A 27,268-nucleotide genomic window follows, 5' to 3' on the forward strand; every position below is an offset into this window, starting at 1 on the left:
GGAAATACCTAGTTTTTGGCTTCAAATAGTTTAGCAGTCTATTAAAACTATATCTAATTGACATGACCCATTTCCCATCTCTTTATTTCTCTTTTTTTTTTTTTTCCAGAAATGTGATGTACTATGGGAAGACTTTCATCAAAAACTAGTGGATGGGTCCTTGCTGACACTGGACACCTACCTGGGCCAGTTTCCTGACATAAAGGTACTTTGTGTATAAAAAAGAGAAGAATTGTGGACTGGTATAATGGCTTACTGGTTAAGACACTTGCCTGCAAATCCAAAGGACCCAGGTTAGATTCCCCAGGACCCACGTAAAACTAGGTGCACATGGTATGCATGCTCGTTTGCAGTGGCTACAGACCCTAGCACACTCATTCTCTCTCTCTTTCTCAAATAATGAATAAAAATAACATATTTTTTAAAAGGGAAGAATTGAATGGTGTCATATAGTTAATGCAACATGGACGAGATAGGAGAATTAAAGTCTTTAAACTGACATGAAAGACATTTGGTAACTTTTCATTTAAGCATGGAATTTTTACTCTATTCTGGAAATTTGAAATAAAATTTAGCTAGAGATATCAAACTGCCACCCCCCTTAGAGAACTGCTTCATTTTTTTTTCTTTACTGGTCTTTTACATCCTGTAGAAATAAAGTCAAAGTATCAAAAATTCCAATATCATTATATCCAAACCATTTTTATTATATACATTGGATGATTTTCATTGGAATAAACAATTATCACAAGGAGGGAAGAAATTTCATTATTAAAATATTAAGATATAAGAATATCTATATACATTTGTCCTGTAGGCCTAAAAATGTTATGTCTTAAACAACTTATTTGATACACTTCAAGGGAGCTCTCTAGGTTCATGTGTCCCAGAAAAGAAATTGGACCAGAGATACATGGATAGGGATCAGAATAGAGACAGTTTATTTAGAAAGACACTTTTGGGCTGGAGAGATGGCTTAGTGGTTAAGGCAGTTTCCTGTAAAGCCTAAGGACCAGTGGCACATGCATCTGGAGTTCATTTGCAGTGACTGGAGGCCCTGGTGCACCCATTCTCTATTTCTCTCTCTCTTTTCTCTATTTCTGCTCAAAAATAAATAAATAAAAGATTTTTTGAAAAAATAAAGACACTTCTGAGGAAAGAAATGGTCCAAAGAGCTAGAAGAGGTTAGAAGTCAATGGCACTGTGACAGGAAGAGTGGGTTATTTGCATAGCACACATTTCTGCACATACTTCATTTTATGTCAGAATTGATTTGGAGGTGTTTGTGGGCCTTCATCATTGGATTCTTAATTTGCTAACCTTAATTCTCTTTTCCCCCTTTTCCCCTTCCCCCCACCTCTCTCTTCTTCAGTCTCTTACCACTACCTTTCTCAATCTTCCCACACTGCCCCCCTGCAGAAACCCTCACAAAACAGCCCTATCTAATATTCAGAAGCCTCTCAGATTTGGTATTGCTCAGCTCACTTTCTTTGTTTTTAGCAATCCCCAGTTATCTAGAACGTGCTAAGTCCTGTCAGTGCTGAGTATAGGAGACTGAAGCCAGTTCTTTAGGCAGTCCCCTGAGTTGGATCACTGCACATGTCTAACTTTTCTTTCTCAAGGAAGAAGCTAAGATTAGGCTTTTTAAAAATGCATTTATCTCAGGAAGGAGTTGTAGCAACTAGCTGTATGGTACATCAAAGTGCCATTCAAGTTTTCACTGCTGCCAGAGTATGCATTGTATGTCCTGAGAGTGTTCAACACAACACCTATCCTGGGAAACCAATGGAAAGTTGGAATGCTGATTGTTGGCTCAACTCTGGTTGTTTTTTTTTTTTTTTTTTTTTTTTTTTTTTCCAGTTTTTACTGAGGTAAGGTGTCACTATAGCCCAGGCTGACCTGAAACTCAAACAGTAGTGCCATGCTGGCATTGAATTCACAGCAAGCCTCCTGCTTCTGCCTTTTGAGGTCTGGGATTAAAGGCATGAACCACCACACCCCGCCCACAATTCTGTCTTATCTTACTATTTTGGGCCATATTACCCACTTACTCTGGGCTTTGACTAAAGTGCAAGTGGCTGGAGGCCAGCAGAACATCTTCCAACCCCTGCTTGATTCCCACTTGCCAGTGTGCAGGGACCTTTCAGCTAACTTCTAGCTTTTCACAAAACTAGATCACTGGATGCCGTTGACTCTATTTACAGGAGGAAGAGAAGCCAGCTTGCCATCTTCTGTTGTGGCCTATATTGCTTAGTAGCAAAATCTCCATAAAACCAACAACTTATTAGTCATAATAGAAGGAAAACTGTTCTCCTATCTGAAAACTTATAGCACTTTACAACTTGTCTCTATTCCTGTGATATGTCTTCATCATGTTACTTAGCAAAATGAAGGTCAGGATTGACTTCAGGAGTCAACTCCTGGAGAGGCTATGGAGTTCAGGAGTGAAGATTTAGCCTCATAAGCAACATATGAGGCTCTCTGTTGTCAGAGCCTTGTCCACAGGCAGTTATTTAATGATGATGCTTTCTAGGTTAGGGGCAAAATTGAAAAGGCAAACACACGAAGAAGTAAAGGATTGAACAAACCATGATGGATTCAAGTGGCTTCTCTTATCAGCTCAGTCCACATTAGATATTATACAGCTCATATTATCACTGAATGTTAAGTACTGTACAAGCCAGTATATTATCCTTGCATGCTAGATACTGTACAACCTAGTAAACCTTTACTCCATGTTAGATACTACACAACTTTTACTTTGCTTCAGCGATTTCTTTCTTGGGCCCCATGGTTGTGTTTTCATAAAAAGATGAGCCTCTAACTACTGAAATTTAGGGCTTAACAAGACTGAGGTCTCTTCCTAGCTGCTTTGAAAATAAATATTTTCCATGGTTTTACATGCCTCATGGGAAAAGACCAAAACAATCCTTTCCTCTATCTTTGTCTTTTCCTCTTTCTTTTTTTAAAGCCACATAAAAAAAACCTGAAGCATATTCAGAAGCTAGTAACAGGATAGAGAATCAGAAAGCCATGTAACAGGACAAATAATTCAGGAAATATTTGTCAAGAACTTAGGAAAGACAGTTTTAGAGTAAGCAGATAACTATATTTAATACTTTAAAGATTTTTTATTGTGGTAAAATCGACAAGTTATTTTACATGTTTGTATCCAATGAATGGATTTTAGAAGTAAGATTAGACTCTACTTAATAAAATGAGGGCTAATGATTATGTAATGAATAAGTTATTGACATAAAAGGTATTTAAGATTAAAAATAACCATGTGGAGAATTTTCAAAGCATGGAACATAATTGACTTCCTTTGCTTCCATTCCAATCAACAGGGCATGTGCAGTTCAAACCTCAGGCAAATTTCCAAATATTTACTGCAACCCATCAATTATGGTTGTGAGGGAACATTCATGAGGGCATGATGTTTGACTTTTCATGCTGTGATTGGAAGGATGCCTTGTGTTATGGTTCCCATTATGCAGCCTTGTCATATGAAATCAATGTCATCATAAGAGCCTGCATGTCACCAGCCCAGCAAGGCCTGCAGCTGTGAACTATTGTTATAAAATGTAGTTTAGGTTCTAAATTGGCAGTCATGCATGAGCAACTAAGTTTACATTTACTGCAGTGTACCAAAATAAATTAGAGCATTTTCAAAAGTATAATACATTACTTTCTAATCTGCAGAAATTCACTGAACAGTGGGAACATTTAATTTATTACTTAAAATAAATTTACTATTAATTAATTTTACTTAATTAAGCTTATATATAATTAAGTTTATTCTTGAATGGTTTAGATAGGAATTATATTATGTGAAAAAAAATATGGGTTTACTCTGTTCTTAAGAGATGTTGTTGTTTTGTTTAGTTTTTGAGGCAGGTTATTACTCTAGCCCAAGCTGACCTGGAACTCATTCTGTAGCCTAGGCTGGCCTTGAAATCACCTGCATGATCCTCCAACCTCAGCCTCCCTAGTGCTGTGATTAAAGGTGTGAGCCATCATGTCAAGATGAAGATTTCTTTTCTTTTTTTTTTTTTGCCCAAATTTCCCCAAATGTTATATAGGAAAGAATTACTTTTCCAACACAAAATGAATGTATCAAATGAGTGACAGCTTTTAGTCACTTCTGCCCTAGTAAGCTATCCTTTGTAAGCAGCTGGTTGCACAAGAAAATGAGCCACATTGTTTATTTTACTTGTTGTTTGTGAATAAAGCAGGATTACCTAGCACACTTTTCTACCTTGTTTTCAGATTTAGAAGTAATTGAATATTAGCTCTTCAAAGGCCAACTAATTTTACCTTCTGTTTGGAAGATATTGAAGATGGTCCTAGGATAGAAGGCATGTCCATAAAGACCTTTGTGGGAATTTGAAAACAGTTGTGCAGGCCTATGCTCAGAGTTATTCCTTTGAGAGTCATATTCAGATGCTGGTAAAAGCTGAATTTTATAATCTTTTGGCATACTTGGCCCATGACTGTTGTTGAAGGGCTTCACCCTTCTCTGCCCAGGATCTCAATGAATGACTGGTGTTAAGCCAGTTGGGATGTGTCAAAAAGATTTTCCAGACCATGGGAGGTGATAAATGTACCAAAATATATCACTGGAATGCAAACTGTGATGCATATTGGATGCAGATCAATAAGAGGAACTTCCCCAACTCACCTGTTTCTAACATAGAAAGGGCTGCAGAGCTACAGGTTGGGGATCATTGGCACCATGGAGGTTGAGGACTGGTAAGACAGGCAAGAACCCTGGCAAAGAGAACCACAAGACTTTCTTCCTACTTTTTCTACCAGGTTGAGGGGAAATTTTCAATTCCCTATAGTAGGAATTGACTAAAATCTTAATATCACAAAGAGTTCACTTTGAAACCATCATAGCCCACAAGACACAAATTTATAAGATTTAAAAATAAAAAGGGAATGGGGAGATAGCTCAGTAGTTAAAGGTGCTTGATTGGAAACCCTTCTTATCTTGGTTCAATTCTCCAACCACCATGTAAAGCTGTATGGCATTCATTTGCAGCAGCAAGAGACTCTTGTCACACACCCATACAGAAGCATGTGTGCGCTCTCTCTCTCTCTCACACACACAAACACACACACACACATGCAAATAAATAAACTTAAAAAATACAAGAGCAAATCAAGAGTAGCACGATTATACCAACCAGTGACTCCAAGAGAAGAAAGATCCAGGAAATCCCTGCCCAAATTTGCAGCAAGCTATGTTTATTCACAAATCCCACTTAATTTTGTCTTTTAGGAATAAATGAAAAGAGAGTTGGGTAATGTCAGAAAAAAACTCATTTCCAAGATGAAATTATTTTTCGTAACCAATGTGTACTTTTACTTATTATAAAGGTCTTACTTGGAGTGCAGTGTTTGGGCTTGCCTAATTCCCTGCATAAGTAGAAAATTCATGTTATAATGGCCTGCATATGAACATAAGCCTGGAAAAGATTAGTACTGGTAACAGTTTTCCTTGGATAGACACCAGCTTGATAGAGTCCTCTCCTAAGCTTTGGATTCTAGAAGGCTAATATTATGTATTTGAGAAACATAAATTTACTTTACAAAGGAGCCACAAAATTACAATCATAGCTACCTGGAAATAGTGTATATTACATATAATATGTTAACTTATTTGTATAGACGTTATGTATAAAATTTAGCTTCTACCTCAGAAGCAAAATTGAGAACTTTTATTTTAAATTTTTTTTTTTGTTCATTTGTATTTATTTGAGAGTGACAGAGACAGAGAAAGAGGCAGAGAAAGAGAGAGAGAGAAAGACAGAGAATGGGCGCACCAGGGCTTGCAGCCACTGCAAACGAACTCCAGACGCCTGCGCCCCCTTGTGCATCTGGCTAACGTGAGTCCTGGGGAACCGAGCCTCGAACCAGGATCCTTAGGCTTCACAGGCAAGCGCTTAACCGCTAAGCCATCTCAAAATTGAGAACTTTTAAGTTGGTGGGATGATAAGTCTGTAGGAATGACTAAAATCAAAATTTTAGACCCTTGGGCTAGAGAGATGTCTTAGTGGTTAGGGCATTTGCCTGCAAAGCCAAAGGACCTAGGTTCACTTCCTCATGACTCATATAAGCCAGATGCACAAGGTGGTGCGCTAAGTCCAGGAAAAAGTCCCCTAGCACTTACTCCCCACCTGGGCTCCTTTATCCCTTTCATCTCCCTGCAGGGCTGGATCTCTTTGAACTTTCTTTTTTCTCTTTTTTTTCCATGGTTTTCCCAGGCCCTCCACATGGAATCTGTAGCCACATAGGTGCCTTTTCTTAGCTCTGTCCTTCCCTCAGTGAATATAATAATTTAATAATTATCCTTCTCAGTACTCTAATTCAAGTCTTTGATGAAAATTAGAAACAAATCTAGGGTTTGTGGTTCAAAGACTGTCCTGAACTCCGAGCACCCCACATGATCTATCTTTCTCTCTCTTTTTAAGAAAGTATATATTTTAATTAGTTAACAAGAAAAGTAGATTTCTGTAGTACTTATTCATTATCATTAGTGAATCCCTCCCCCTTCCCTCCCTCCCTTTCTCCTGCCCCTCCTCCATAGACTTTTTTACCCCTTATATTCTGTCCCTTCACTTGCCAGTCTACTGTACCCTCCCCTAATCCCTCCCCACTTCTCTCCCAAGCATCAGTCTGGATTCCTGACCAGTACTATTACAATTTACAAACAATTCTCTTTCAAGTTAGGTTCCACATATGAGAGAGAATATACAGCAATTGTCTTTCTGAGCCTAAGTAACCTCACTTATAACTTTTTCCAGGTCAAACCATTTTCCTAAATTTTTTTTTTTTTTACAATTTCATTTTTCCTTACTGCTAAAGAGAACTTCATGGTATATATGTAACACCTTCCTTACCCATCTATTAGTTAATGGGAATCTGGCTTGATTCCATTTCCTGGATATTGTAAACAGAGAAGCAACAAACATGACTGAGCAAGTATCTTTATATTTAAGTATAGAGTCTTTGGAGAATATGTTCAGGCGTGCTATGGTTGGGTTATATGGTAGAACTACATTAAGGATTTTGAGTAACCTGCATACTGATTTCCATAGTAGTCTAACAATTTACACTCCTTCCAACAGTGGATGAGGGTTCCTCTTTCCCCATACCCTTGCCAGTATTTGTTGTTATTTGATTTTAATGGCTTTTTAGTTTCATGAGTTCCCAGTGGTTGAGTGTTTGTTTTATTCCCTGGGCTATTGGGGTCTTATTCAGAAAATCTTTCCCTACACTTATTTCTTGGAGTGCTCTCTCTACTTCCTTCTACTTGTTTCACAGTTTCAGTTCTTATGTGGAGATCCCTTATAATTGATTTTTGCGCAGGGTGAGAGAAGAAGGTCTAGATTCATTTTCCCACCAGTGGTTATCCAGCTTCCCAAGCACCATTTGTTGAAGATGCTATCTTTTCTCCAGTGTGTGTTTTTAGCTTCTTTGTCAAAGATTGGGTGGCTGTAGTTAGTAGAGCTCATCTCTGCTCCTGTTAGACTCTGACTTTGGCTTTGTGCCAGTGCAATGCTGTTTTTATTACTATGGCTTTGTGGTATATCTTGAAATTAGATATTGTAAAACCACCAGTACTCTTTTTGCTGAAGACACTTCTTTTCTCTTCCACATTGTTGCCTCATTTTATTGTTGCTGGGATAAAGTGCCTGACCAAAAGCAGCTGATGGAAGGAACGTTTTTATTCTGGGCTCAAGGGGGGAAGCTTCATGATGGCAGGAGAAATCATGGCATGAGCAGAGGCTGGACATCACTTCATCCACAGCAGGTGGACAACATCAGCAAGAGAAAGAGGTTCACTATGGCCTGGGGCACTGGCTGTAACACCCCAAAGTGCACCCCAGTAACGCACCTCCTCCAGCAAGTCTCCACCTCCTAAATTGCCACCAGCTGGAGACCAAGCATTCAAATACACAAGTTTATGAGGAACATCTAATTCAAACCACAACACACAGGAATTTTAAGATATTTATTTTATTTCTGGGAAGAATGATGCTGAAATTTTGATTGGAATTTTGGAATTGCATTGAATCTGTAGATTTCTTTTGTTAAGATGACCATTTTAGCAATACTAACACTTCTAATCTATCTGAACATGACAGATCTTTCCATTTTTTGGTGTAGTCCTTAATATTTTTTTAAGTGTTTTTATGTTTTCCTTGTACAGTTCTCTCACTCTCTTGTTTAGAGATAGTCCGACACATATTTTTGGTGGTTATTATAAATGGGACTATTTCCCTGATTTCACTCTCAGTATGTTGTCATTGGTATATGTGAAGACTTCTGCATTTTTCCTGTTTTTTTTTTTTTTTTGGTTTGTTTGTTTTTCAAAGTAGGGTCTCACTCTAGCCCAGGCTGACCAGGAATTCACTATGCAGTCTCAGGGTAGCTGCGAACTCACGGTTATCCTCCTACCTCTGCTTCCTGAGTGCTGGGATTAAAGGCATGCACAACACCCAGCTCCCCTCCTTTTTTTTTTTTATTAAGAATATATTTTGTATGGATACATCAAGTGTTAATATCGTCTTTTTCTTCCTCTGTGCCCCCATTACACAGAGAGCCCTCCTCAGCAGGGCTACTGGTATGCCCCATGGGGTGGTGAGTTATGAGTTGTGAGAGCAGCAGTCAGTCATTGGAGGTGAGGGGACAATGCCACTGGGTATGCTGTTCCAACCTGCAATTCTTACCTTTTGAGGACCTTGTAGATTACTCTGATCAACAGCTCAATGTGTGTAGCAACTAATTTCTGGCACTGGGAGTTATAGGCCAGAGCCAAGTGTTTTGAGGTTACGCTTCATGCCACCCTCTCCAGGGCCCTTCTTTCCAGATTCTCCCCCATATTTCTGTTGAGGATTAAATGTTTTAGTCTACTTTCAAGGAAAAAGGTTTCTATGGTACTAATTCCTTTGGGATTTAGTTTTGTGTTTATTTCCCCCAAGTCACCCTTTCTCCTCCCCACAAGCCCTGCCATACCTACTGCCTTGGCCTCAAGTTGCCTATCAGGTATGCCTGTCAGGAACTCCAGCTCATCTAGGTCAGGACCCACAGATGAGTGAGAACATGCAGCGTTTGCCTGTCTATGATTGTGGGAGTTTGCTGAGTATGATCTATTCGAAGTCCATCCGTCCTACAAATTTCATTGTATCTTTTCTTAACCCCCTGCTGCTGAGTAGACTTCTTTTGTGTAACTGTACCACATTTTCATTATATATTCATCCAATGCTGAGCACCTGGGTTGATTCCAGTTCTTAGCTATTATGAATTAAGCAGCTATAAACATGGTTGAGCAAATATTTCTGTAGTGAAGCATAGAGCATTTAGGGTAAAAGTCCAGTAGGAGAATAACTGGGTCTGATTGGTAGTTCTGTTTTCATCTTTTTTAGTAGTCTCCATATTGATTTCCATAGTGGTTGTACAAGTTTGCATTACTATCAACAGTGAATGAGGGTTCCTATTTCCCCACATCCTCTCCAATATTTATTGTTGTTTGATATTTTTTAGTGATTACCATCCTTACTAGAGTAAGTTGGAATCTAATAGCTGTTTTAATTTACATTTCTCTAATGATTAAGGATATTCAACATCTCCTTAGGGATGTAAATTAGGCCTCAAGTCAGTGTGGATTGAATTGACTACTTTGTATGCATACAAGACTTAATAGAAAAGAAACAAGAGCTCAAAGGCTACTGGACAGCCAACATCATTGTGATTTGGGAATTTTGGAATTTGGCCTCAGGACTCTGTTCTCTGGACTTATCATTAGGGTTATTCTTTTGGGCCTGTACCCCTGACTAAATACCTGACTCCAGATACCTATCATTATTAATTTTCAAACTTGTCAAAAGCAAATCTGCCTCATATACATAATTGGCCATGAGCAGGAGTTTTCTTCTGTTGCTCAATTGCAAGGACTTAGCTCTTGGGCACAGAAAATTTTGAGTTTTTCTTTCTCCTCATCTGTGTGTAGCAGTTATCTTGACTTACATCCTAATAACCAGAAGTTTTTCCATTCCTCCCCCTGAACCAGTTGGGTTTTCCTTCTGTTCCTCCTCCGGAAGCTGAGGATCCTGGCTGGTCTTTATGGGAAAGAGTGTTTCATGCTCCCTCCTTAAGTAGCTTAAAGATTTTGCTTAGTAAGAGAGAATGCCCTTGTAGATGAGCAAGGATTTATACTCTCTCCTCATGCCAGAGATCACCTCATTTTTACTTGCAAGAGAGTGCTTTTTCCCTAATTCACTCATAGCATCCACTGGGGCCATGAGAAAGAGCTAGCCCATCAGCAGTCTCTTTGTATGGTAGGCACTAGCTATTCCACAGTGGGACACATCATGGTGAGCAAAGGGATGAGATATACTGAGATCCTTGGTCAGTAAATCTGTTCTTTGGAACTACTGTTAGTATGTTGTTATTATAAAACCAAACCAAAATGTGTTAAGAGTTATAAGGCCAATGGAGAGTCTAAGTAGTCCTGCACCATCAAGTCAATTCTAGAAGTTTCCTGGTCTTTAGGTGTTCAAGGCTGACCCCATTATTATCAGGAGGGAAGATATTTAGCTAATGGCTTCAACAAGAATGACTGATCAGCCGCTGTGCTGACGTCATTTTCTTACTGTCATCTACATTTCCACTGCTTTGAGCAAGGAGGGCACGTATGACTTTAGCTTATTAGAGACTCTGACTATCTTTGTGTTTCCCTGTTGGCAGAACCGTATTGCCAAGCGCAGCAGGAAGCTGGTAGACTATGACAGTGCCCGCCACCACCTGGAAGCCCTGCAGAGTTCCAAAAGGAAGGATGAGGGTCGGATCTCTAAGGTAGGAATCGGTCCCACAGCTCCATATTTTAGGACTTGTAGCAGTTTTGCTTTTTAAAATTAAACCTTTTTCTTTTCAAGGAACACTAGAATTTGGACAGAATTTAAACTGAAACATGGTGCTCGGAACCCCTTTTTATTACTTTTAATTAAAGTAAGATTTTTCATGTTATAAATTATTTCATATGCATGAGACCAACTTACACTTTGTTTTTGTTTTTCGAAGTACAGTCTCACTGTGGCTCAGGTTGACCTGGAATTTACTATGTGGTCTCAGGGTAGCAATGCTCCTACCTCTGCCTCCTAAATACTGGGATTAAAGACGTGTGCCACAATGCCTGGCTATAATTTATACATTTTGATCAGAAGGAACTTTGTCTCCCTGTAATGTCACATTATCAAAGACTGTAAGAGTTGTTATTTCTGTGCTTCTTTCTACAGTGTGATCTATAGACATTGCTAAAATGTAGACTCAGATGGGAAGCCAGGCTTGAAATTCTCAAGCATAACTTCTGATTGTCTGAGTACAGATCCATACTAAGTTTGCATAACATTAATTTTCTTTTAGAAAACCCATGCCAGTAGCTTTTATCATGTATGTCAGCAGTCTGTAGAAGCCAGCTAACCCATTACATCCTGGGATTCTAATCTTATCTACCATACACAACCACCAAATACTGTTTCTACATCACAAGTCTACACTTGTGTCCCCGCTGCTCACCTTCTACAATTGGTCCCATCCCATGTAGAAAAAGGAATCCAAATTTCTCAGCATGTAAGACCTGTAAAGTGGACAGAAAGGCCAGAAGTGTGTTAGACAATACGATGCAAATATAAACAAGGGGTACTGGCCAAAATGGCCCTGGCTGAACATCCTACACAGACTGAATCAGCAGAGAACATATGCTGTCAACAAATTGCATATTCTTTGGCATCTTGCCACTTGTTATGATTGGTATAAATGACCACTGAGCTTTGGGATAGTGAGCCTTTCTTTGCATAAAGTATGTGACATTTACCCATGGCACTGAGAAAATTCTTTCCATTTCCTGTAACTCAAGAACCATTCTCCCTGGCTGCAGAGATGGGACATCACAAGACCTTCACAATTTGGTCATTACTTACCTTCCATCCTACCTACTTTCAAGTCTTTCTCTGCCTCCTTCCTTCTTCTAGAAAGGCACCTTAAGCAGACCCTGTAGGCATTAACCTTCAGCCCACATGTGACAACAGCTGCTCTTCATGCAAGGTCTCATGGCTGCCAGAGCCCAGCTTTTGCTGTAGTTCCAGACTGAGGACCACACCCATTTCATAGTGTGATGGCATCCCCAGCCCCTTCATTAGCAAAATTTTTTTGATTGTGCAAGATTCAATTAAACCTCCATTCTGTGGAGCTTTCTCTCTACTTTACACAATTTTCCCAGAGAATGTGTTCTCTTACAAATTTTATGTCCCTTTTAAAAATACTGTTCATAATTGTTTGTTTCCTGCTGAACTGAACTTTCTTAGGTGATCATCCCTAATAGTATCCACAGTAGAAATCTCTATATTATAGGCAGTAAACATTTTTGTAGAATAAATGAATCTGCCAAAAAAGGGAAGAAAATAGCAACTGATAAATTCATATTTTTAAATATTTTATTTATTTATTGGAGAGAGTGAGAATATACTCATGCCAGGGCCTCCAGCCATTGCAAGTGAACTCCAGATACATGTGCTACCTTGGGGCATCTGGCTTACATGGGTCCTGGGAAATTGAACCTGGGTCCTTAGGCTTTTCAGGCAAGTGCCTTAACCGCTAAGCAATCTCTCCAGCCCAGGTTCATATTTACTATAAAAAAAATAGTGTGAATTTTAAGAATGTCTTTCCTTGAATCCTCGTAGGTTATCAAATGGCTGTTCCTATTCAATACTGAATAATTCTTGTATCTATAGAAAGAGCTTTGGTTTTGTGTATGTGAACATGTTTTATGTGTCAATTCTAGGCAGAAGAGGAATTTCAGAAAGCACAGAAAGTGTTTGAAGAGTTTAATGTTGACTTACAAGAGGAGTTACCATCATTGTGGTCAAGGTAAAAAAAGCTTCTGTATTAGTTGTATATGTCATTCTTAGCAGGTAATGAAGCATGAACATCCCTTATCTTGCCTTTGTTGTGATATAAGTGTTTCCCAATAGAAGTTCTATATACAGTTTCCAATATGGCAGCTGTTGGAACATGACTAGTATGACTGAATTTTCAATCTATTTTCTTCCAGTTCTATTTAATTTAAATATCCACATATATCTCAGCTACTCGTTTTGGATACTATAATTTTAGACCCATATATATTTCTTAGATGGGGACTAAAATTGTAATTAGAAGAATTAGAACAACTGCCTTTAATCTTAAAACCCACAGCAAGACCTTTTCGGCTTTTAACAGGACTTCTTGGTCCCGTTAGAACTCATCTCATCTTCTTGCTATGATGTTTTAAGCCTTGAATTTTTAACTCTGCATTTCTCATGACATTAAGTTTATTTTTATGTAATATGTTCTATTTTCCCTACTTCATGGGAGAATGAATAAATTGTTGGCAGAAGTGAGACCTTGGGCTTATCAGTTCATGTATACTATCAATGCTCATACATAGAATTGTGTTTGCAGTACTGTGTGTCTTTAAGTCAAGTCCTCTAGCCCTGGCTTCCAACCAGATGGCTGTCACAAAAATTTTTCTACATATGGATTCTAGAGCTTTCTATTATCCTCCAAAACTATAAAGATTTTGAGGGATAGACTTGAGTTTGTTAATTCTGTGTTTATCTCTAGTTATGCTGTTTTTATTTTTATTTTTTATTTTATTTTTATTTTATTTTTTTGGCTAATAATAGAAAAAGTGTTTATTTGTGAAATCACGATATAACTGGTTGAAATTTTAGTTAGTTAGCTGTAAAACTTGCTTGCAGGACTTGTCCACTACAATGTCAACCTGTTAATGTTACCCATGTAAAATCACATTGTTACTCATCTTAGTTGACTCACTCCTACCACCTCTCTATTTCTCTGTTACTACCTTGGTTCTGGGCTTCCAGGCCCCAAAGCTGTGGAGTAATCCAGTATGGGAACTAAAACACTGTCAAATGAGGCAGCTATGACATTTTAGTATGTCTTTGGATTGCTCATCACCACTGTCTTCTTGGTGTCATTATCTAAACCTCACCATACTTTTTATGTTGATGTCTTCCTCACATCTTTTCTTCAGCTTCATCCTATACAAATTTTCTTTCAGATGCTCCATCTTGATAGCTCTGTGGTCTGCACAAAACACTACTGTATTGTGCCCAAAGAGGATTTCTCTCCTGAGGAAAAAAATTGAGTAGCCAGATAGACTTGATAAATATGTAGGTATAAATTGAACTTATTTGCTCATTCATATTTATTTAAAATTATAAATTAGAGGCTGGGGATTTAGTTTAGTGTTGAATACTTGCCTCTCATGCACAAAACCCTGGCTTTGATCCTGAGATCTGCATAATGTCAGGAGTGTTGGCATAGACCTCTCATCTGAGAACTCAGTAGGCAGAGGCATAAGGATGAGAATTTCAAGGTCATTTTCAGCAACATAACTAGTTTGAAATCACCTGGGATACATGATACTTAATCATAAAAATAAAATAAATATCACAAATTATATAAAATTATGTGACTTTTTAAAGAAATATTACCTTTTTTGCAATCATACTTCATGGAGTACTTGTATCTAAATATTTTACATGCATCTTTGGTATCATTGTCTATATTCACAGAAGATATTCATCAATCAGCCAGGGTTCCCCAGAGATTTATTAGCATCCCTCAGGCTGGTGATGTGCCTTAGTTAATAGAGTACCTGATGGGCATGTCTGAGACCCTAGGTTCAATCATCAGTACTGGAAAAAAATAAAGATGTTTTGCATAGATAAGATAATTTTTCTTTTCATTTTTTTTTCTGTAAAGGAATTTTTGTGATCTCCAGCATAATTACTTATTCAACTGGCCACCATGTTCAAAACATCCACTTATTTGGTAATACCTCTGGTAAATTGCCAGTGGACAATCATGAGTTAATGTCCTGGAGAAATTGCTAAAGTTACCAAGAGACCAATACATGCTATTTGCTTTAGTATGGATTAAATATAAACCTTATTTGTTTTCTACTAATCTCTATAAGCACCTCAAACTATCACTGACTGATGTTACTTGATAGTACATGCTCTTTCCAGTAACATTTGATTATTCCGAACAAAATATTTGTCAGAATTTCCTATAAAATGAAACACTTTGTAGGCATTTAAAAACAAAGGGCATGCCTGTGGGCTACTATTGGATGGAAAAGTGTTCCTATTCTCAGTTCACATGTCAAGGATTTTTTTTTTGTTTATTATTTATTTATTTATTTGAGCATGACAGAGAGGGGGGGGGAGAGAGAGAGAGAGAGAGAGAGAGAGAGAGAGAGGGAAGGAGGCAGGCAGAGAGCGAGAGAGAATGGGCATGCCAGGGCTTCCAGCCACTGCAAATGAACTCCAGACACATGTGCCCCCTTGTGCATTTGGCTAACATGGGTCCTGGGGAATTGAGCCTCGAACTGGGGTCCTTGGGCTTCATAGGCAAGCACTTAAACCATCTCTCCAGCCCACATGCCAAGGTTTTGATACCATTGAAACAAATCTAATTCATGATTCTGGCTCTAAATGTTTTGTCCTTTTTAGTTCAATCCAGTTCCTTCCCTTTAATCAAATTTTGCCTTTTTTATTCATTAGAATTTTATCATAGTGAAAAAAAAACCCAATAAAATCAAAGATATAATCACCAACCAATTTTACTAGCATATCCCTCTCATCTGAATTTCAACTTAGGTCTCATCCCTTCTTTCTGGCAGCCTGGTTTTCCTTTCAAGCATATGCTTGCAGCTGGGCACTTATACCCTTCTCCTTTTGGAACTTACTAACACATGATTTTATAATTTGCTTTTTTGTTCTTTAAATATATTTTCATGTAAATATGAATGTAACATAAACTCATTAGTAAGCCTCCTACCTCTTCCTCCTGAGTGCTGGGATGAAAGGTGTGTGCCACCATACCTGGCTCATATTTGATTTTTGAATAAGATTTAAGATCTAATTAAACAATTGAGATGCTATAGAAATTTTTCCAAATGCCATTGAAGCAATAAAATGAATTCTAGTAGTAATTACTTGGATAGATTCAAAAATATTAAGTCCCCAAAGTCCTAAGTTAGTGACTGAATTTTTCCTGGCATCACAAGAATGAATCTGTATCTGACAGTTGTGCCTACTCTTCAGGACTTAAAATGAGGATAAATTGGCTTTTGTTCTGTTCCAAAATACCACTTCCTGGGACTTCCCTTTATAAACAAGTTTGAGACAGGTGGCTTGAGGTTTTACTTGTTTAATGATAACCCACGTGTGCTTCTGTTAAACAACTAGAGTTACTCTGTTGGTTCCATATTTCAGTGTCCTGCACAGACTTGGGAGTCCCACAAATGTAATGGTGAACCTACGTCATCTATGCTTTCTGGAAACAAAAATGAGCTCCATCTGCTTCTTGGCTTTCTTTTCTCCTAATGTCCAAGCCGCCAGGTCCCTCTGCTGGCAGCGCTCCCCACCCCAGCCCAGCTGGGCTAGAATGGAGGGGGAGACTCTGACTCCCATATGGGCTCACCCCCTTCCTGCTTCATCATAGCAGGAGTACTTCCTTCTTTTCCTACTCTTCATCTAATAAAGTCTCTCCAAACCTTAAGAAAATAACCAAGTCTTTCAAGATATATACCGAAAATGTGGACACATCGTGGGAATGGTGGTCCCGTGTGTCTCGCTGCTGGCATTACCTAGACCTTGTGAGAAACCCTGCTTTCAGTTTCCACCGAGATCTGCGAGTCAGAACTGAGCTCTCTGGCAGTCCTGACAGTAGACCCACTGTTACCTGACTGACTGGGTGTTAACTGAGTTTTAGAAAAGGCTCTGCCCTGGGTCAAAAAACTTTTCTATCCAGTAGGATATTAGCCAAGTAAGCATAGTTTGGTATTTTATTTTACCTTGCACTATTCAAAAGTATGCAGAGAAAACCTGGTTTTAATTTGTTTCATTGCCATTCAGATCTATTTTTGCTCAATGGTCTCTCCTTCTGTGTGTTTCTATATGGTAGGAGAGTTGGATTTTATGTCAATACTTTCAAAAACGTGTCCAGCCTTGAGGCCAAGTTTCACAAGGAAATTGCAGTGGTGAGTAATAATTGTTTGTGCATGTGTAATATAATATAGGGAAGGTTTATTCTGAAAACAAATTAAGTGGTGTAGTATCACCCAAGGCAAAGCCTTTGCATGTGTCTTGCAGTGGTGGTAATATGAGCTGTCTTTGCACTGCTCTTTCACGGTAATTGTACAGTTCTCCCTAGCGTTTGAAGGTCCAGCCAAAGCCTTAAAGTCTTGTCTTCCTTCTCAGGCAGTTCACAAGCTGAAATTTCAGGTGATACTTGAAGGTGATGAAAATTGGTCTCAAAATATGCAGATAGTAACTCAGCTGCTAAGTTTCTGACTGTTGCTTTCTTAGTTCAACGGAGGTGTCAAGGTTATTTTAGTAGAATTAGGATAAAAAACAAGCTTTTGTTTTTTGTTTTGTCTTCCAGTGAATATGTCATTTATTTAGACTTTATTTCGGTTTTGTTGACTATTTTAAATTTGGGCCATATGTTGAATTTCAGATTCCCTGAGACCACACTAGTCCTCATGAGACTCTTAGTTTCTCAATAAATGAATTCTTTCTTTGGGAAAGTAGCCTGGATTGTGACCAGGATATCGTGCAGCTAATAGACAGGTGGCCTCTGTCCCCTTAGCTGTGCCACAAGCTGTATGAAGTGATGACGAAGCTGGGGGACGAGCATGCTGACAAGGCCTTCACCATTCAAGGAGCGCCCAGGTAGGCCCTCAGAGCTGGCTCATTTCCAGACACCTACAATGTGCTGTTTGTTGGCTTGTCTGAAGTCGATGGGCCAGTCTATGGGATTCTTTTCACCCTGCGTTCCATCCAGAGTGATACTGGCCTTAGCTTTGTGTTTTCTATTCACTTTTCACCTGAAGTTACTGCATGAGGCTCCTTGTTGTCACAATAGGAGTAGCTAACTGCATCGCATTTCACATAGGACCTGTGAGTAATTGTGTGAAATAGAGATATAGAATTCTACTTGTGACTTCCTCTGGAAAAGAAAACAAAATTCCCCAAACCGATTATTTAGTGCTGATTCTTACCCACTTAGGGAAGGGAAGTAGGTGATCCCAGCGGCATCTCACCTCTGACTTGGCAGTGACTCAGCAAACACTTTGCACATCAATGTTGTTAGTATGACAACCACAGATAAAGGCACCATGGCCTGTTGGTGAACTGTGTACCTTGGTTTGTTTTCATACCAGCTTTCTATAATAATTTTACCATCCTACCTGTTCCATAGTTTTCAGGGTTATATACTCAGAAAATTCAAGTTAGGAAGTCTCAGGCTAGACGTCAAGAGCCTCAGTTTTTAATCTTATGCCTCTACAGTTAATTTGCTTTGCTTAAGAAAACCCAATAATCTCTCTGGATAAAGAGCTCATTAAAAAAATAATCTATAGCAGTAGTAAGACACTATTGAACCAACTGACTTCTAACATAAGTTACAATCCTGACATCCAATACTTGTCACTTTATTATCAATCAGAGCAAATACTAATAGACATGTATGTATGATACCATACACAAGTCATATACAGATGCCAACATCTATGTATTTCCATGCCTAAAATTAGCTTGCTTTTTCATTCCCTGCTCCTTGGATTAGTCATATGTGTAGGCCCTGACATTGCCACTATCCTTAGTGGCAGTAAGTGTATCTTTTCTCTCTAGTGGATAAGACATTGCCTAAAATAATAACTCAAATGGCAGAACCAATACTTCAACATGGTTATTGCAATCTTGAGATAGAAATAAATGTCTGCAACACAAATATTAAAATGACTTTTGGATGTTGTGAAAATCAAGAGTTTTAAAGAATTAAGAGTTGTTCCCTGACATGGAAATGAGAGGGGCAGCTATGTCTGAAAATATCAGAATTGTTGAATCAGATAAGGTGTGGAGAAACTCATATCATGGCCACTTAACTAACATTCCTTTCATGTTTTAGTTCTGACATCCTTCTGTAGAGCAAGTGGTGAGTTAGTACTGGGGATGTTTCTGGCCAGAGGTCACAATTTCTGGCCTACAATACCAAATATGCTGTGTTTCTCCTTCAAAGAGCTCAATTGCCATAGCCCTTGATTTTGTAGACCATGCTATTGTTTTCTGCTCCCATTCTAGGGCCTAGACTCTATTCCCTTTGCCTGTAGTCTTTAGAAATTCTTAGCGAATAGGATGTGCCCTGAGCAGTGTCTTAGTTATCATGTTTAGGTATTCTCTAGTGTCTGGTACAGTGCCGAGAACAGAAAGTAAACACTACATAATTTCGCCTGTCACATAGTTTGCTGGCACATTTCAAGGTGTCTGAGTTGTCATTGCTCCATAAGATGTAATATGAAGTAGTTAGTGAATTTATTTCCAAGTGTAATCAATCAGAAATGAGTCCTTTAAAAGATTTATTAATGCTTTTCCTGAGATGCCTTTAAAAATAAAATTTACAATTTTGAAAATGGGATTTTCTTTAGACTGTGACATGCTATAATTCTCTTGTATATACAAAGTGAAACTGGCTAAATTAATTCAGCTTATGCTTGAAAAAGTCTTTCAGACTTATTTTGCATATTGGAAAGAAAAAGAAGTTTGACTAAGGCCTGAATTTAAATCCACTTTAGAATTTTTTTTTTATAACCTCTCAATGTTCCACATTTTATACCACTAAAGTAAGGACAAAGTAAGGCTGCTGTAAAGATCAGGCATGACATATGAACATGGTCTGGCTCATGAGGGGTAACTGGTACCATCATCAGCATCCTATTTACTAATACCAGAATTAACATAGAAGAGGGGACTAGAATACAGATGTCTGAATAAGCTTCAGAATTGTTCTGGGGTGGGGAATCTGTGATTAAAGGAGTCCCACATCTCAGAAGACCCCTTGTTCAATCCATGTCCATCCAGTGATTCAGGTCCTCTCCGCATTGCGAAAACACCATCACCACCAGAGGAGCCTTCACCCCTGCCCAGTCCTACAGCCAGCCCTAATCACACGCTAGCTCCCACATCTCCTGCTCCAGTGCGGCCCAGGTCACCTTCACAGGTAGGAAGAACATGTATGCTGGGGAGAAGAGAAAGGGGATAAGATTCTAGCTTATCTGAAATCAATCCCGAGTTCTTGGGCATTACTCAAAGATTACAGTGGGAAGACAGTGGGAAGATGGGCCTATAGAACCCATCTTCTTTTTTCTTGTTTATATTTGATATTTAAATTTCCTCCTATGCTTTGTGTTTGAATCTCTTAGATCTTCTTACCACATCTTCTACTTACTTGGGTTGTCTTTAATCTCAGAGTCCTGTCTTTGAGAGGGTGGGGAATACTCAGTGGTATAGTGCTTGCCTATCTTGTGAGGCACCCTGAGTTCAATCCCCAGTTTTGCCAAACAAGACTTTTCTCTTTCAAAGCTCCATTTAATACTTATTTCTCCCAGACACCTCTTCTCTGGTGCTCTAGGCAATTAGTACAAGAAATTCCAAGAACAATAGGGATATGTGGGGTCATTTCATGTTTTTCCCATCACCCACAGTATAGATTAGCTACACAATGAAATCATATGGAACAGATGGTTGAAAACCAGTAGTAAGGGCCTTGCAAAAGACACTCATGACAAAAATTATCACCCTGTTTTCCCTACATAAAGTGAAATTAATATTCATGTAGGAAAATTGGAAGTTCCCATTTAGTTCAAGCTTTCATGAGCATGGTTGAAGCTATGAGAAGCATAAAAAGATGCATACATTTGCATGCAATAGTCTAAAGTTCTTATTACAAAGTACTAGAGTGGGACATCAAGTGGAAGCCACCTATGGTTGGCTGATGTCTGTCATTGATTCAGTTGAAAAACTTGTTCTAGTTTTGAAATTCTGACTTGGATCATTACTCATCAGTTCTGAGAAGCCCTCTAACTAGATATTATCCTTGACCTGAATCTACTATTCATGAATCTATACAGATATCTAAGCTTCACTCAGAAACCAATCTGTCTGTGTAACTCCATTATGTGACAATTCTGCATGTCACTCACAAGTATTTGCTATCTTCCTGTTTGAAATGCTATTTTCTAGACAAGGAAAGGACCTCCTGTTCCACCCCTGCCCAAGGTCACCCCGACAAAGGAACTTCAACAGGAAAACATCATCAATTTCTTTGAGGATAACTTTGTTCCAGAAATCAGTGTGACCACACCTTCCCAGGTGAGTGTCTAGTACGGAGCTGGAATGTGTTTGTGTGTGGAGGGGGTCTCTAAGGTTGTGTTAAAGTATTCACCCGACATCACACCAGCAGTATAACTGTCACTCAGGTTTGTTTTAACATTTTGTATGTCCAAAATATTGCCAACATAGACAATATTTGAATACCCTTACATTTTACTGAGTAGAATTATTAGAACTATTAGAGAATATACTGAAAAGTGAAAAATGAAAAATTTAATAATCATTATATTCCTACCGTGGTGACCTAACCACTAATATACTTTGGTCTGTACTCTTTTATCCCTTTCCCCCTGAGTATACATCAATTTTTCCCCTGCGATTCACATTGAATTGTTATGTAATCCTGACTCTGCTACTAAAATTTTTTGCTCATTTTCCATGTCACAATATTATATACATTTTAATCTTAATATTTTATCAAATGAAAATACTAACCCTGACTGGCACTGCAACCTGTCAACTTGGCTACCTCATCAGCACTTCAGTGAATATTAATGTTTGTATCTTCTATTATTGTATTGACTCCTAGCACAGAATAGGAAAATAAAAATAAAAGAGAATGAATAGCTTTAAGTGGTTCTGCTTTTCGGGACTGTGAGAGGGTTATATCATTTTGGCAAGTGGGCATGATATCAGGGCTCTCCCTGCTTTGAAGATATTAGGGTATGCATGTCCTACCTGCAGCCACCTGAAAGTTTGCCCCTGCTTATGGCCGGGTTATCTTATGAACTCAAGAACAGTCATTATTTCTAGAACTGATCCTATTGCAACCAAAACCATCTTTTAAGAGTTAAAAGTTCCATGAGAAATCATGCCAATATTATTTTCTGTCAGAAATAATATTTATATTTTGCAAGCAGTACTAAAACAATATTGCAATTAATGAGTATGTCAGTAACGACTCTAATTAATATCTAGTTGTAATAAGACCCCATTGATAATAGCAAAGGTAGTGAATTCACAATAAACTCAAGAGAATCAAATCCCAGGAGCACTGGGTAGAGCAGTCCCCTTTCAAGGTCGTTTGTCACCAGGCATAGTGCTTTGAGCTGTTATGGTCTTTCTTCTGTCATCTGTATGGGATGCTGAGTCTGATAAATTACAAAGCGTTTGAAGTATGGCTTTGCAGCTCCGTTGGCTAGGTGGACTTGCGTATTTGTCAATCTGGAGCAAATTATGTGTCTGTGGCTAGACTTCCCATGGGATAGCAGTCTTAAGGAGAACTAAACCATTACCTGCCAATTTCCCTGAAAAAAACTTTAGCAGTCTTCATTTCCAAGTTTTATTTCCTTATCTTTGCTCCTGCCCAGCTCTAATGTCTGTCTTGTCACATGAACTTTTTCAGAGGGTGTTTTGGGTGGCGATGCCCTTGATCCTGCTTTCATCTGTGCTGCCCAGAGAATCCCTTCAGTTCTATCACAAGTAGGGGCTGTAGTCCTTGAAAAACTGTGTACTTAGCGGAGGACAGCCCAGCCAGAATGTGACACACAGACTAGTTCTGAAGTAAAGACGAGGCTCACTAGTGTCCTTTCTTCTTAAGTGCTTTAAAAACTTTATTTGACATTTTCTGGCTCCCTGGTAGGGACACTTAGAGTGAGGAGAGGGAGAACCAAGGCTCTTTTGAAGACCACAAATACCAGTAGAGGCAGCTAAGTGCCTCTGGGAACATTAGCTCTTGGTAGTGTCATTGAGTGAATGGTGGGAAAGCTTAAGGTCTGAAGAAGTGGGGGAGGTCCTTCAATATACTTTGTTCTCTAGCTGCAATTCCTGCCAGAACAGCCCACCAGTGGGTCAACCTGCTTACTGAACTTTTCTGGTTCTTCAAGCAGGAGCCCTTGACACTTCCCTGAAACACCTTCCATAACTGGTGGATGGTGTGCCACAGTAATTAGTCTGTCAGCTAAACTTGAAAGAGCCACCAGAGACAAACACAGGCACATAAGGGAGGGGAGGTCAAACTTCATTTATATTGTTTTCCTTTAATTTGGGAAGAAGACACAAGGTGGATTCTGTTATTTTTTCTGAATCTGAAAGGTAATCTGGTTCTAGCAGCTGGATCAGAGTGTGACACCAACTGTTTCTGTTCCCTAAATAGCCACTTGTCTGACATCAAGATATTCGGAGAAGAGTTGAAGCAGGATTTTTTAGTCTATAGTTGGGGTTATTGAGTGAAAAATCTAGATTTACTTAAGATGGATGTTACCTTTTCTGTAGTGCCTTAGCAATTTCCTCAGTAGCTATCCCTCTCTTTAACTGTTACTAGGCATGTGCCCCTTCAGCCCATCAAGCAGGGGTCCTGATTCACCATACTTGAACTAACTTGCAGATGCTGCTTATGCTGCTGGACTTGGACTTTCCTGTAGGAGCCACCATTTTAAGCAGATGGCAGTCCACATTGTACAAATCGATGATGGAAAGCAACACATCAGAGAATTAATAGATTTCCTTTAGGAAAATACTATCCAAATAAAGTGTATGTGATGTCTGACCATATACAACTCACCCATTTACAAACAATCTAATTTCAAATGCTCTATATGTGGTATTGTTGAACACATGCATATGTATATGTATGCATGTCATGTTTGATGAATGGGTGTGCTTGTGTGTTGGGGCACAGGTTGTGAGTTGATTGTACCCTCTGGATGATAACATTTCTGGCAGTGTATGGGTAAATGGATAGTAGCAAGCAATGTGGCTTCCTGTCACTGCACAGAAACTTCACATGAATGCAGTACTGGACATTTGACTTTACATGGATAATGGCGAATCTTATCTAATATAGACAGTATCCTCAATTGCTGATCCATCTTCCCAGCCAAGTGAATGAGGGATCCTTTTACCCCACATCATCACCAACATTTTTTGTCATTTGATTTTTTTAAAGCAGGAATGGTGGCCCATGCCTTTATTTTTATTTATTTGAGAGAAAGTGAGAGAGATGGGGGCGGGGAGGGAAGAGGCAGAGAGAAAGAAAATGGGTGGCCAGGTCCTCCAGCCACTGCAAACGAACTCCAGAAGCATGCACCCCCTTGTGCATCTGACTAACATAGGTCCTGGGGAATCAAATGGGGGTCCTTAGGCTTCTTCTTCACCCTGTGTTGATATCAGGTTCATTGAGAAAGCAGCACTCTTGCTCATTTCCCCCATTCCTCTGTGGTTTCAGCTGGAGCCCTGGTGAGGTTCAGTGGGTCATTTGTCTCCTCAGGTCCTGCTTCTGTCTGAAAAAGAGAATGGGGAGTGAAGTCAGCACAGGTTACATGTGATAAATATTATTAGTTTAGAAAGAATATAATGGGTATAGACCCTCTTGTAGCACAAGATTAGTGAGAGCTTTATATTGGAAAGCAAACTCATTATTTGAATATGATGATTCTGATGTGTTTCCCAGTTCCAGATATTCCCCTGAGTAGATCTGCTAGGCAATCCAGGGGAAGTTGGTGACCCGTCATGGCTGTGTGCACCATTGCACTTGTGTGAGCATCGTGTCAGGTTGTTTGCTTCTGACTAGCTTAGACCTCGAGTTTAGAGTTTAGATTTAGTTTAGATTTTTGAGTTCTTTGTAGATTCTATATATTAGGCCTCTGTCAGTGGTATAGTTGATAAAAAGTTTCTCCCATTGTGTGAATAATTTTTGGTTCTGACTATGGTATGTTTGTCTCTGTAATAGCTTTTTAGGTTCATGAGATCCCATTGGTTGAGTGATTGTTTAATTTCCTGGGCTACTAAGGTTTTGTTCAAGAAGTCTTTCTCCACTCCTGTATCATGGAGAGTTCCAGTTTTCTTCCAGTAGTAGAAAAGTTTCAGGCCTTATATTGAGATCTTTAACCTATTTGGACTTGTTTTTTTGTGTGTGTATTATGAGATGAGTGGGTCTATTTTCATTTTTCTACATATGGTAATCCAACTTGTCCATCACTATTTGTTTAAGATGCTGTCTTTTCTCCAATCTACGTTATTGGCATCTCTGTCAAATATCAAGTAGCTATAATTATTTGACCTATGATCTGGGTCTTCTATTCTGTTCTCTTGGTCTATATTTCTGCTTTTATGCCAGTACCATGTTGTTTTGTTACTATGGCTGTGTAATATAGCTTTAGATTGAGTATGGTGATACCCCAGAGGTGTTTCTGAGGCCTGTTGTCAATCAATATGAATCTTGAGATCATTTTTTCTCTTTCTGTGAATAATAATGCTGGAATTTTTTGCCAGGCATGGTGGCACATGCCTTCAATCCCAGCTCTCAGGAGGCAGAGGTAGGAGGACTGCTGTGAGTTTGAGGCCACCCTGAGACTACATAGTTAATTCCAGGTCAGCCTGAGCCAGAGTGAGACCCTACCTTGAAAAACCAAAAAATAAATAAATAAATAAAATAATAATGCTGGAATTTTTATTGGTAGAATTACCATTTTCACAATATTAATTCTTGGGAGCATGGGAGGTCTTTTCATCTGCTCAAGTCCTCCTCAGTTTTTTTCTTAGTGTTTTTATATTTTCATGATATAGGTCTTTCACATTCTTAGTTAATGTTACTCCAAGGTACTTAATTTTTTGTTGCTATTGAAAATGGGTCTAGTTTGCTGATTTCTTTCTCTGTATATTTGTCCTTTGCATATAGAAAGGCTACTGATTTTTGTGTGTTGATTTTTATATCCTGCCATTTTGCTGAATGAATTAACCCACTTTAGAAGTTTTGAGATGGAGACTTTCAGGTATTTCATGTATAGGATCATGTCATTTGCACAAAGGGCTAATATGACTCCTTCCTTTCCAATTTTTATCCCTTTAATATCCTTCTCCTATATTATTGCTTGAGCTAGGACTTCTATTACTTAGTTGAAGAGCAGTGGTGAAAGTAGGCACGCTTGTCTTGTACCTGATCTCAGTGGGAACTCCTTGAGTCTTTCTCCATGAAGTATTATTTGGCTTTAGGTGCTTTGTATATAGCCTTTATTGTGTTGAGATATAAACCCTCGATGCCATTCTTTCCAGTGTTTTGATCATGAAGCGATGCCATATTTTGTCAAAGGGCTTCTGTGCATCAGTTGAGAACATGTGACTGCCAGGCATAGTGTATACACCTTCAGTCCCAGCACTTGGCAGGCAGAGATAGGAAGATCACTGTGGGTTAGATGCCAGCCTGAGAGTACATAATGAATTTCATGTCAGCCTGGCCAGAGCAAAACCTACCTTGATAAACAAACAAAATAAATAAATAAATAAAACAAAACAAAAAGTCAGAGGACTGTAGTTACTTGAACTTATATCTGGATCTTCTGTTCCATGTATCGATGTGTTTGTTTTGTGTAGTACCAAGCTGTTCTCATCATTGTGCTTTATAGTACATCTTGAAAACAAGTAAGAGGATAATATTATCAGCATTCTTTTTTTGCTGAGGATATTTTTGGCTGTCTAGGGTCTTTTGTGCTTCCACAAGAATCACAAGATGATTTACTCTATTTCTATCAAGGACGGCACTGGAAGGTTTTTGGAATTAAATGGAGTCTATACTGCCTTGTGTAGGATGACTATTTTCATAGTATTAACTCTTCCATCCATGACCATGGAAGGTCTTTTCGTCCTCCTCAGTTCTGTGTTTTGTATTTTAATGTTTTCATTGTAGATATTTCAAGTTTTTGGCTATTGTAAATGAGACTGTTTCACTGATTTCTTTCTCTGTGTTTTGCATTGGCATATAAAAAAGGTATTGAATTTTGTATGTTAATTTTATTTCTTGCTGCTTTGATGATAGAAGTTAACAGCTCTAGGATTTTTTTTTTTTTTTTTGCTAGAATCTTTGGGGTCTCTTAAGTACAGAACCAAATAATCTGTAAATAAAGCTACTTTGACTTCCTCCTTTCCAATTTGTATCATTTTTATTTCTTTCTTTTGTCTTGCTCTAGCTAAGATTTCAAGTACTATGTTAAGTAGCAGTGGGGAGCATGGACATACTTGTT

The 27,268-nt window shown here is 38.7% G+C and overlaps 1 protein-coding gene across 1 annotated transcript in view; it reads left to right on the forward strand.

The window, feature by feature from the left end:
* The window catches only part of Amph (amphiphysin), a 183,928-nt gene that overhangs the window by 115,504 nt on the left and 41,156 nt on the right, over nt 1-27,268 (forward strand). The window contains exons 5-11 of the mRNA XM_004668847.2: nt 110-205; nt 10,756-10,863; nt 12,848-12,933; nt 17,044-17,119; nt 17,731-17,813; nt 20,001-20,139; nt 21,162-21,290. Coding sequence (XP_004668904.2) covers nt 110-205; nt 10,756-10,863; nt 12,848-12,933; nt 17,044-17,119; nt 17,731-17,813; nt 20,001-20,139; nt 21,162-21,290 — 717 coding nt within the window. The remainder of the gene's footprint in view (nt 1-109; nt 206-10,755; nt 10,864-12,847; nt 12,934-17,043; nt 17,120-17,730; nt 17,814-20,000; nt 20,140-21,161; nt 21,291-27,268) is intronic.

This window comes from Jaculus jaculus, chromosome 16 (assembly GCF_020740685.1).
Source record: "Jaculus jaculus isolate mJacJac1 chromosome 16, mJacJac1.mat.Y.cur, whole genome shotgun sequence".
Taxonomy (NCBI): Eukaryota; Metazoa; Chordata; class Mammalia; order Rodentia; family Dipodidae; genus Jaculus; species Jaculus jaculus.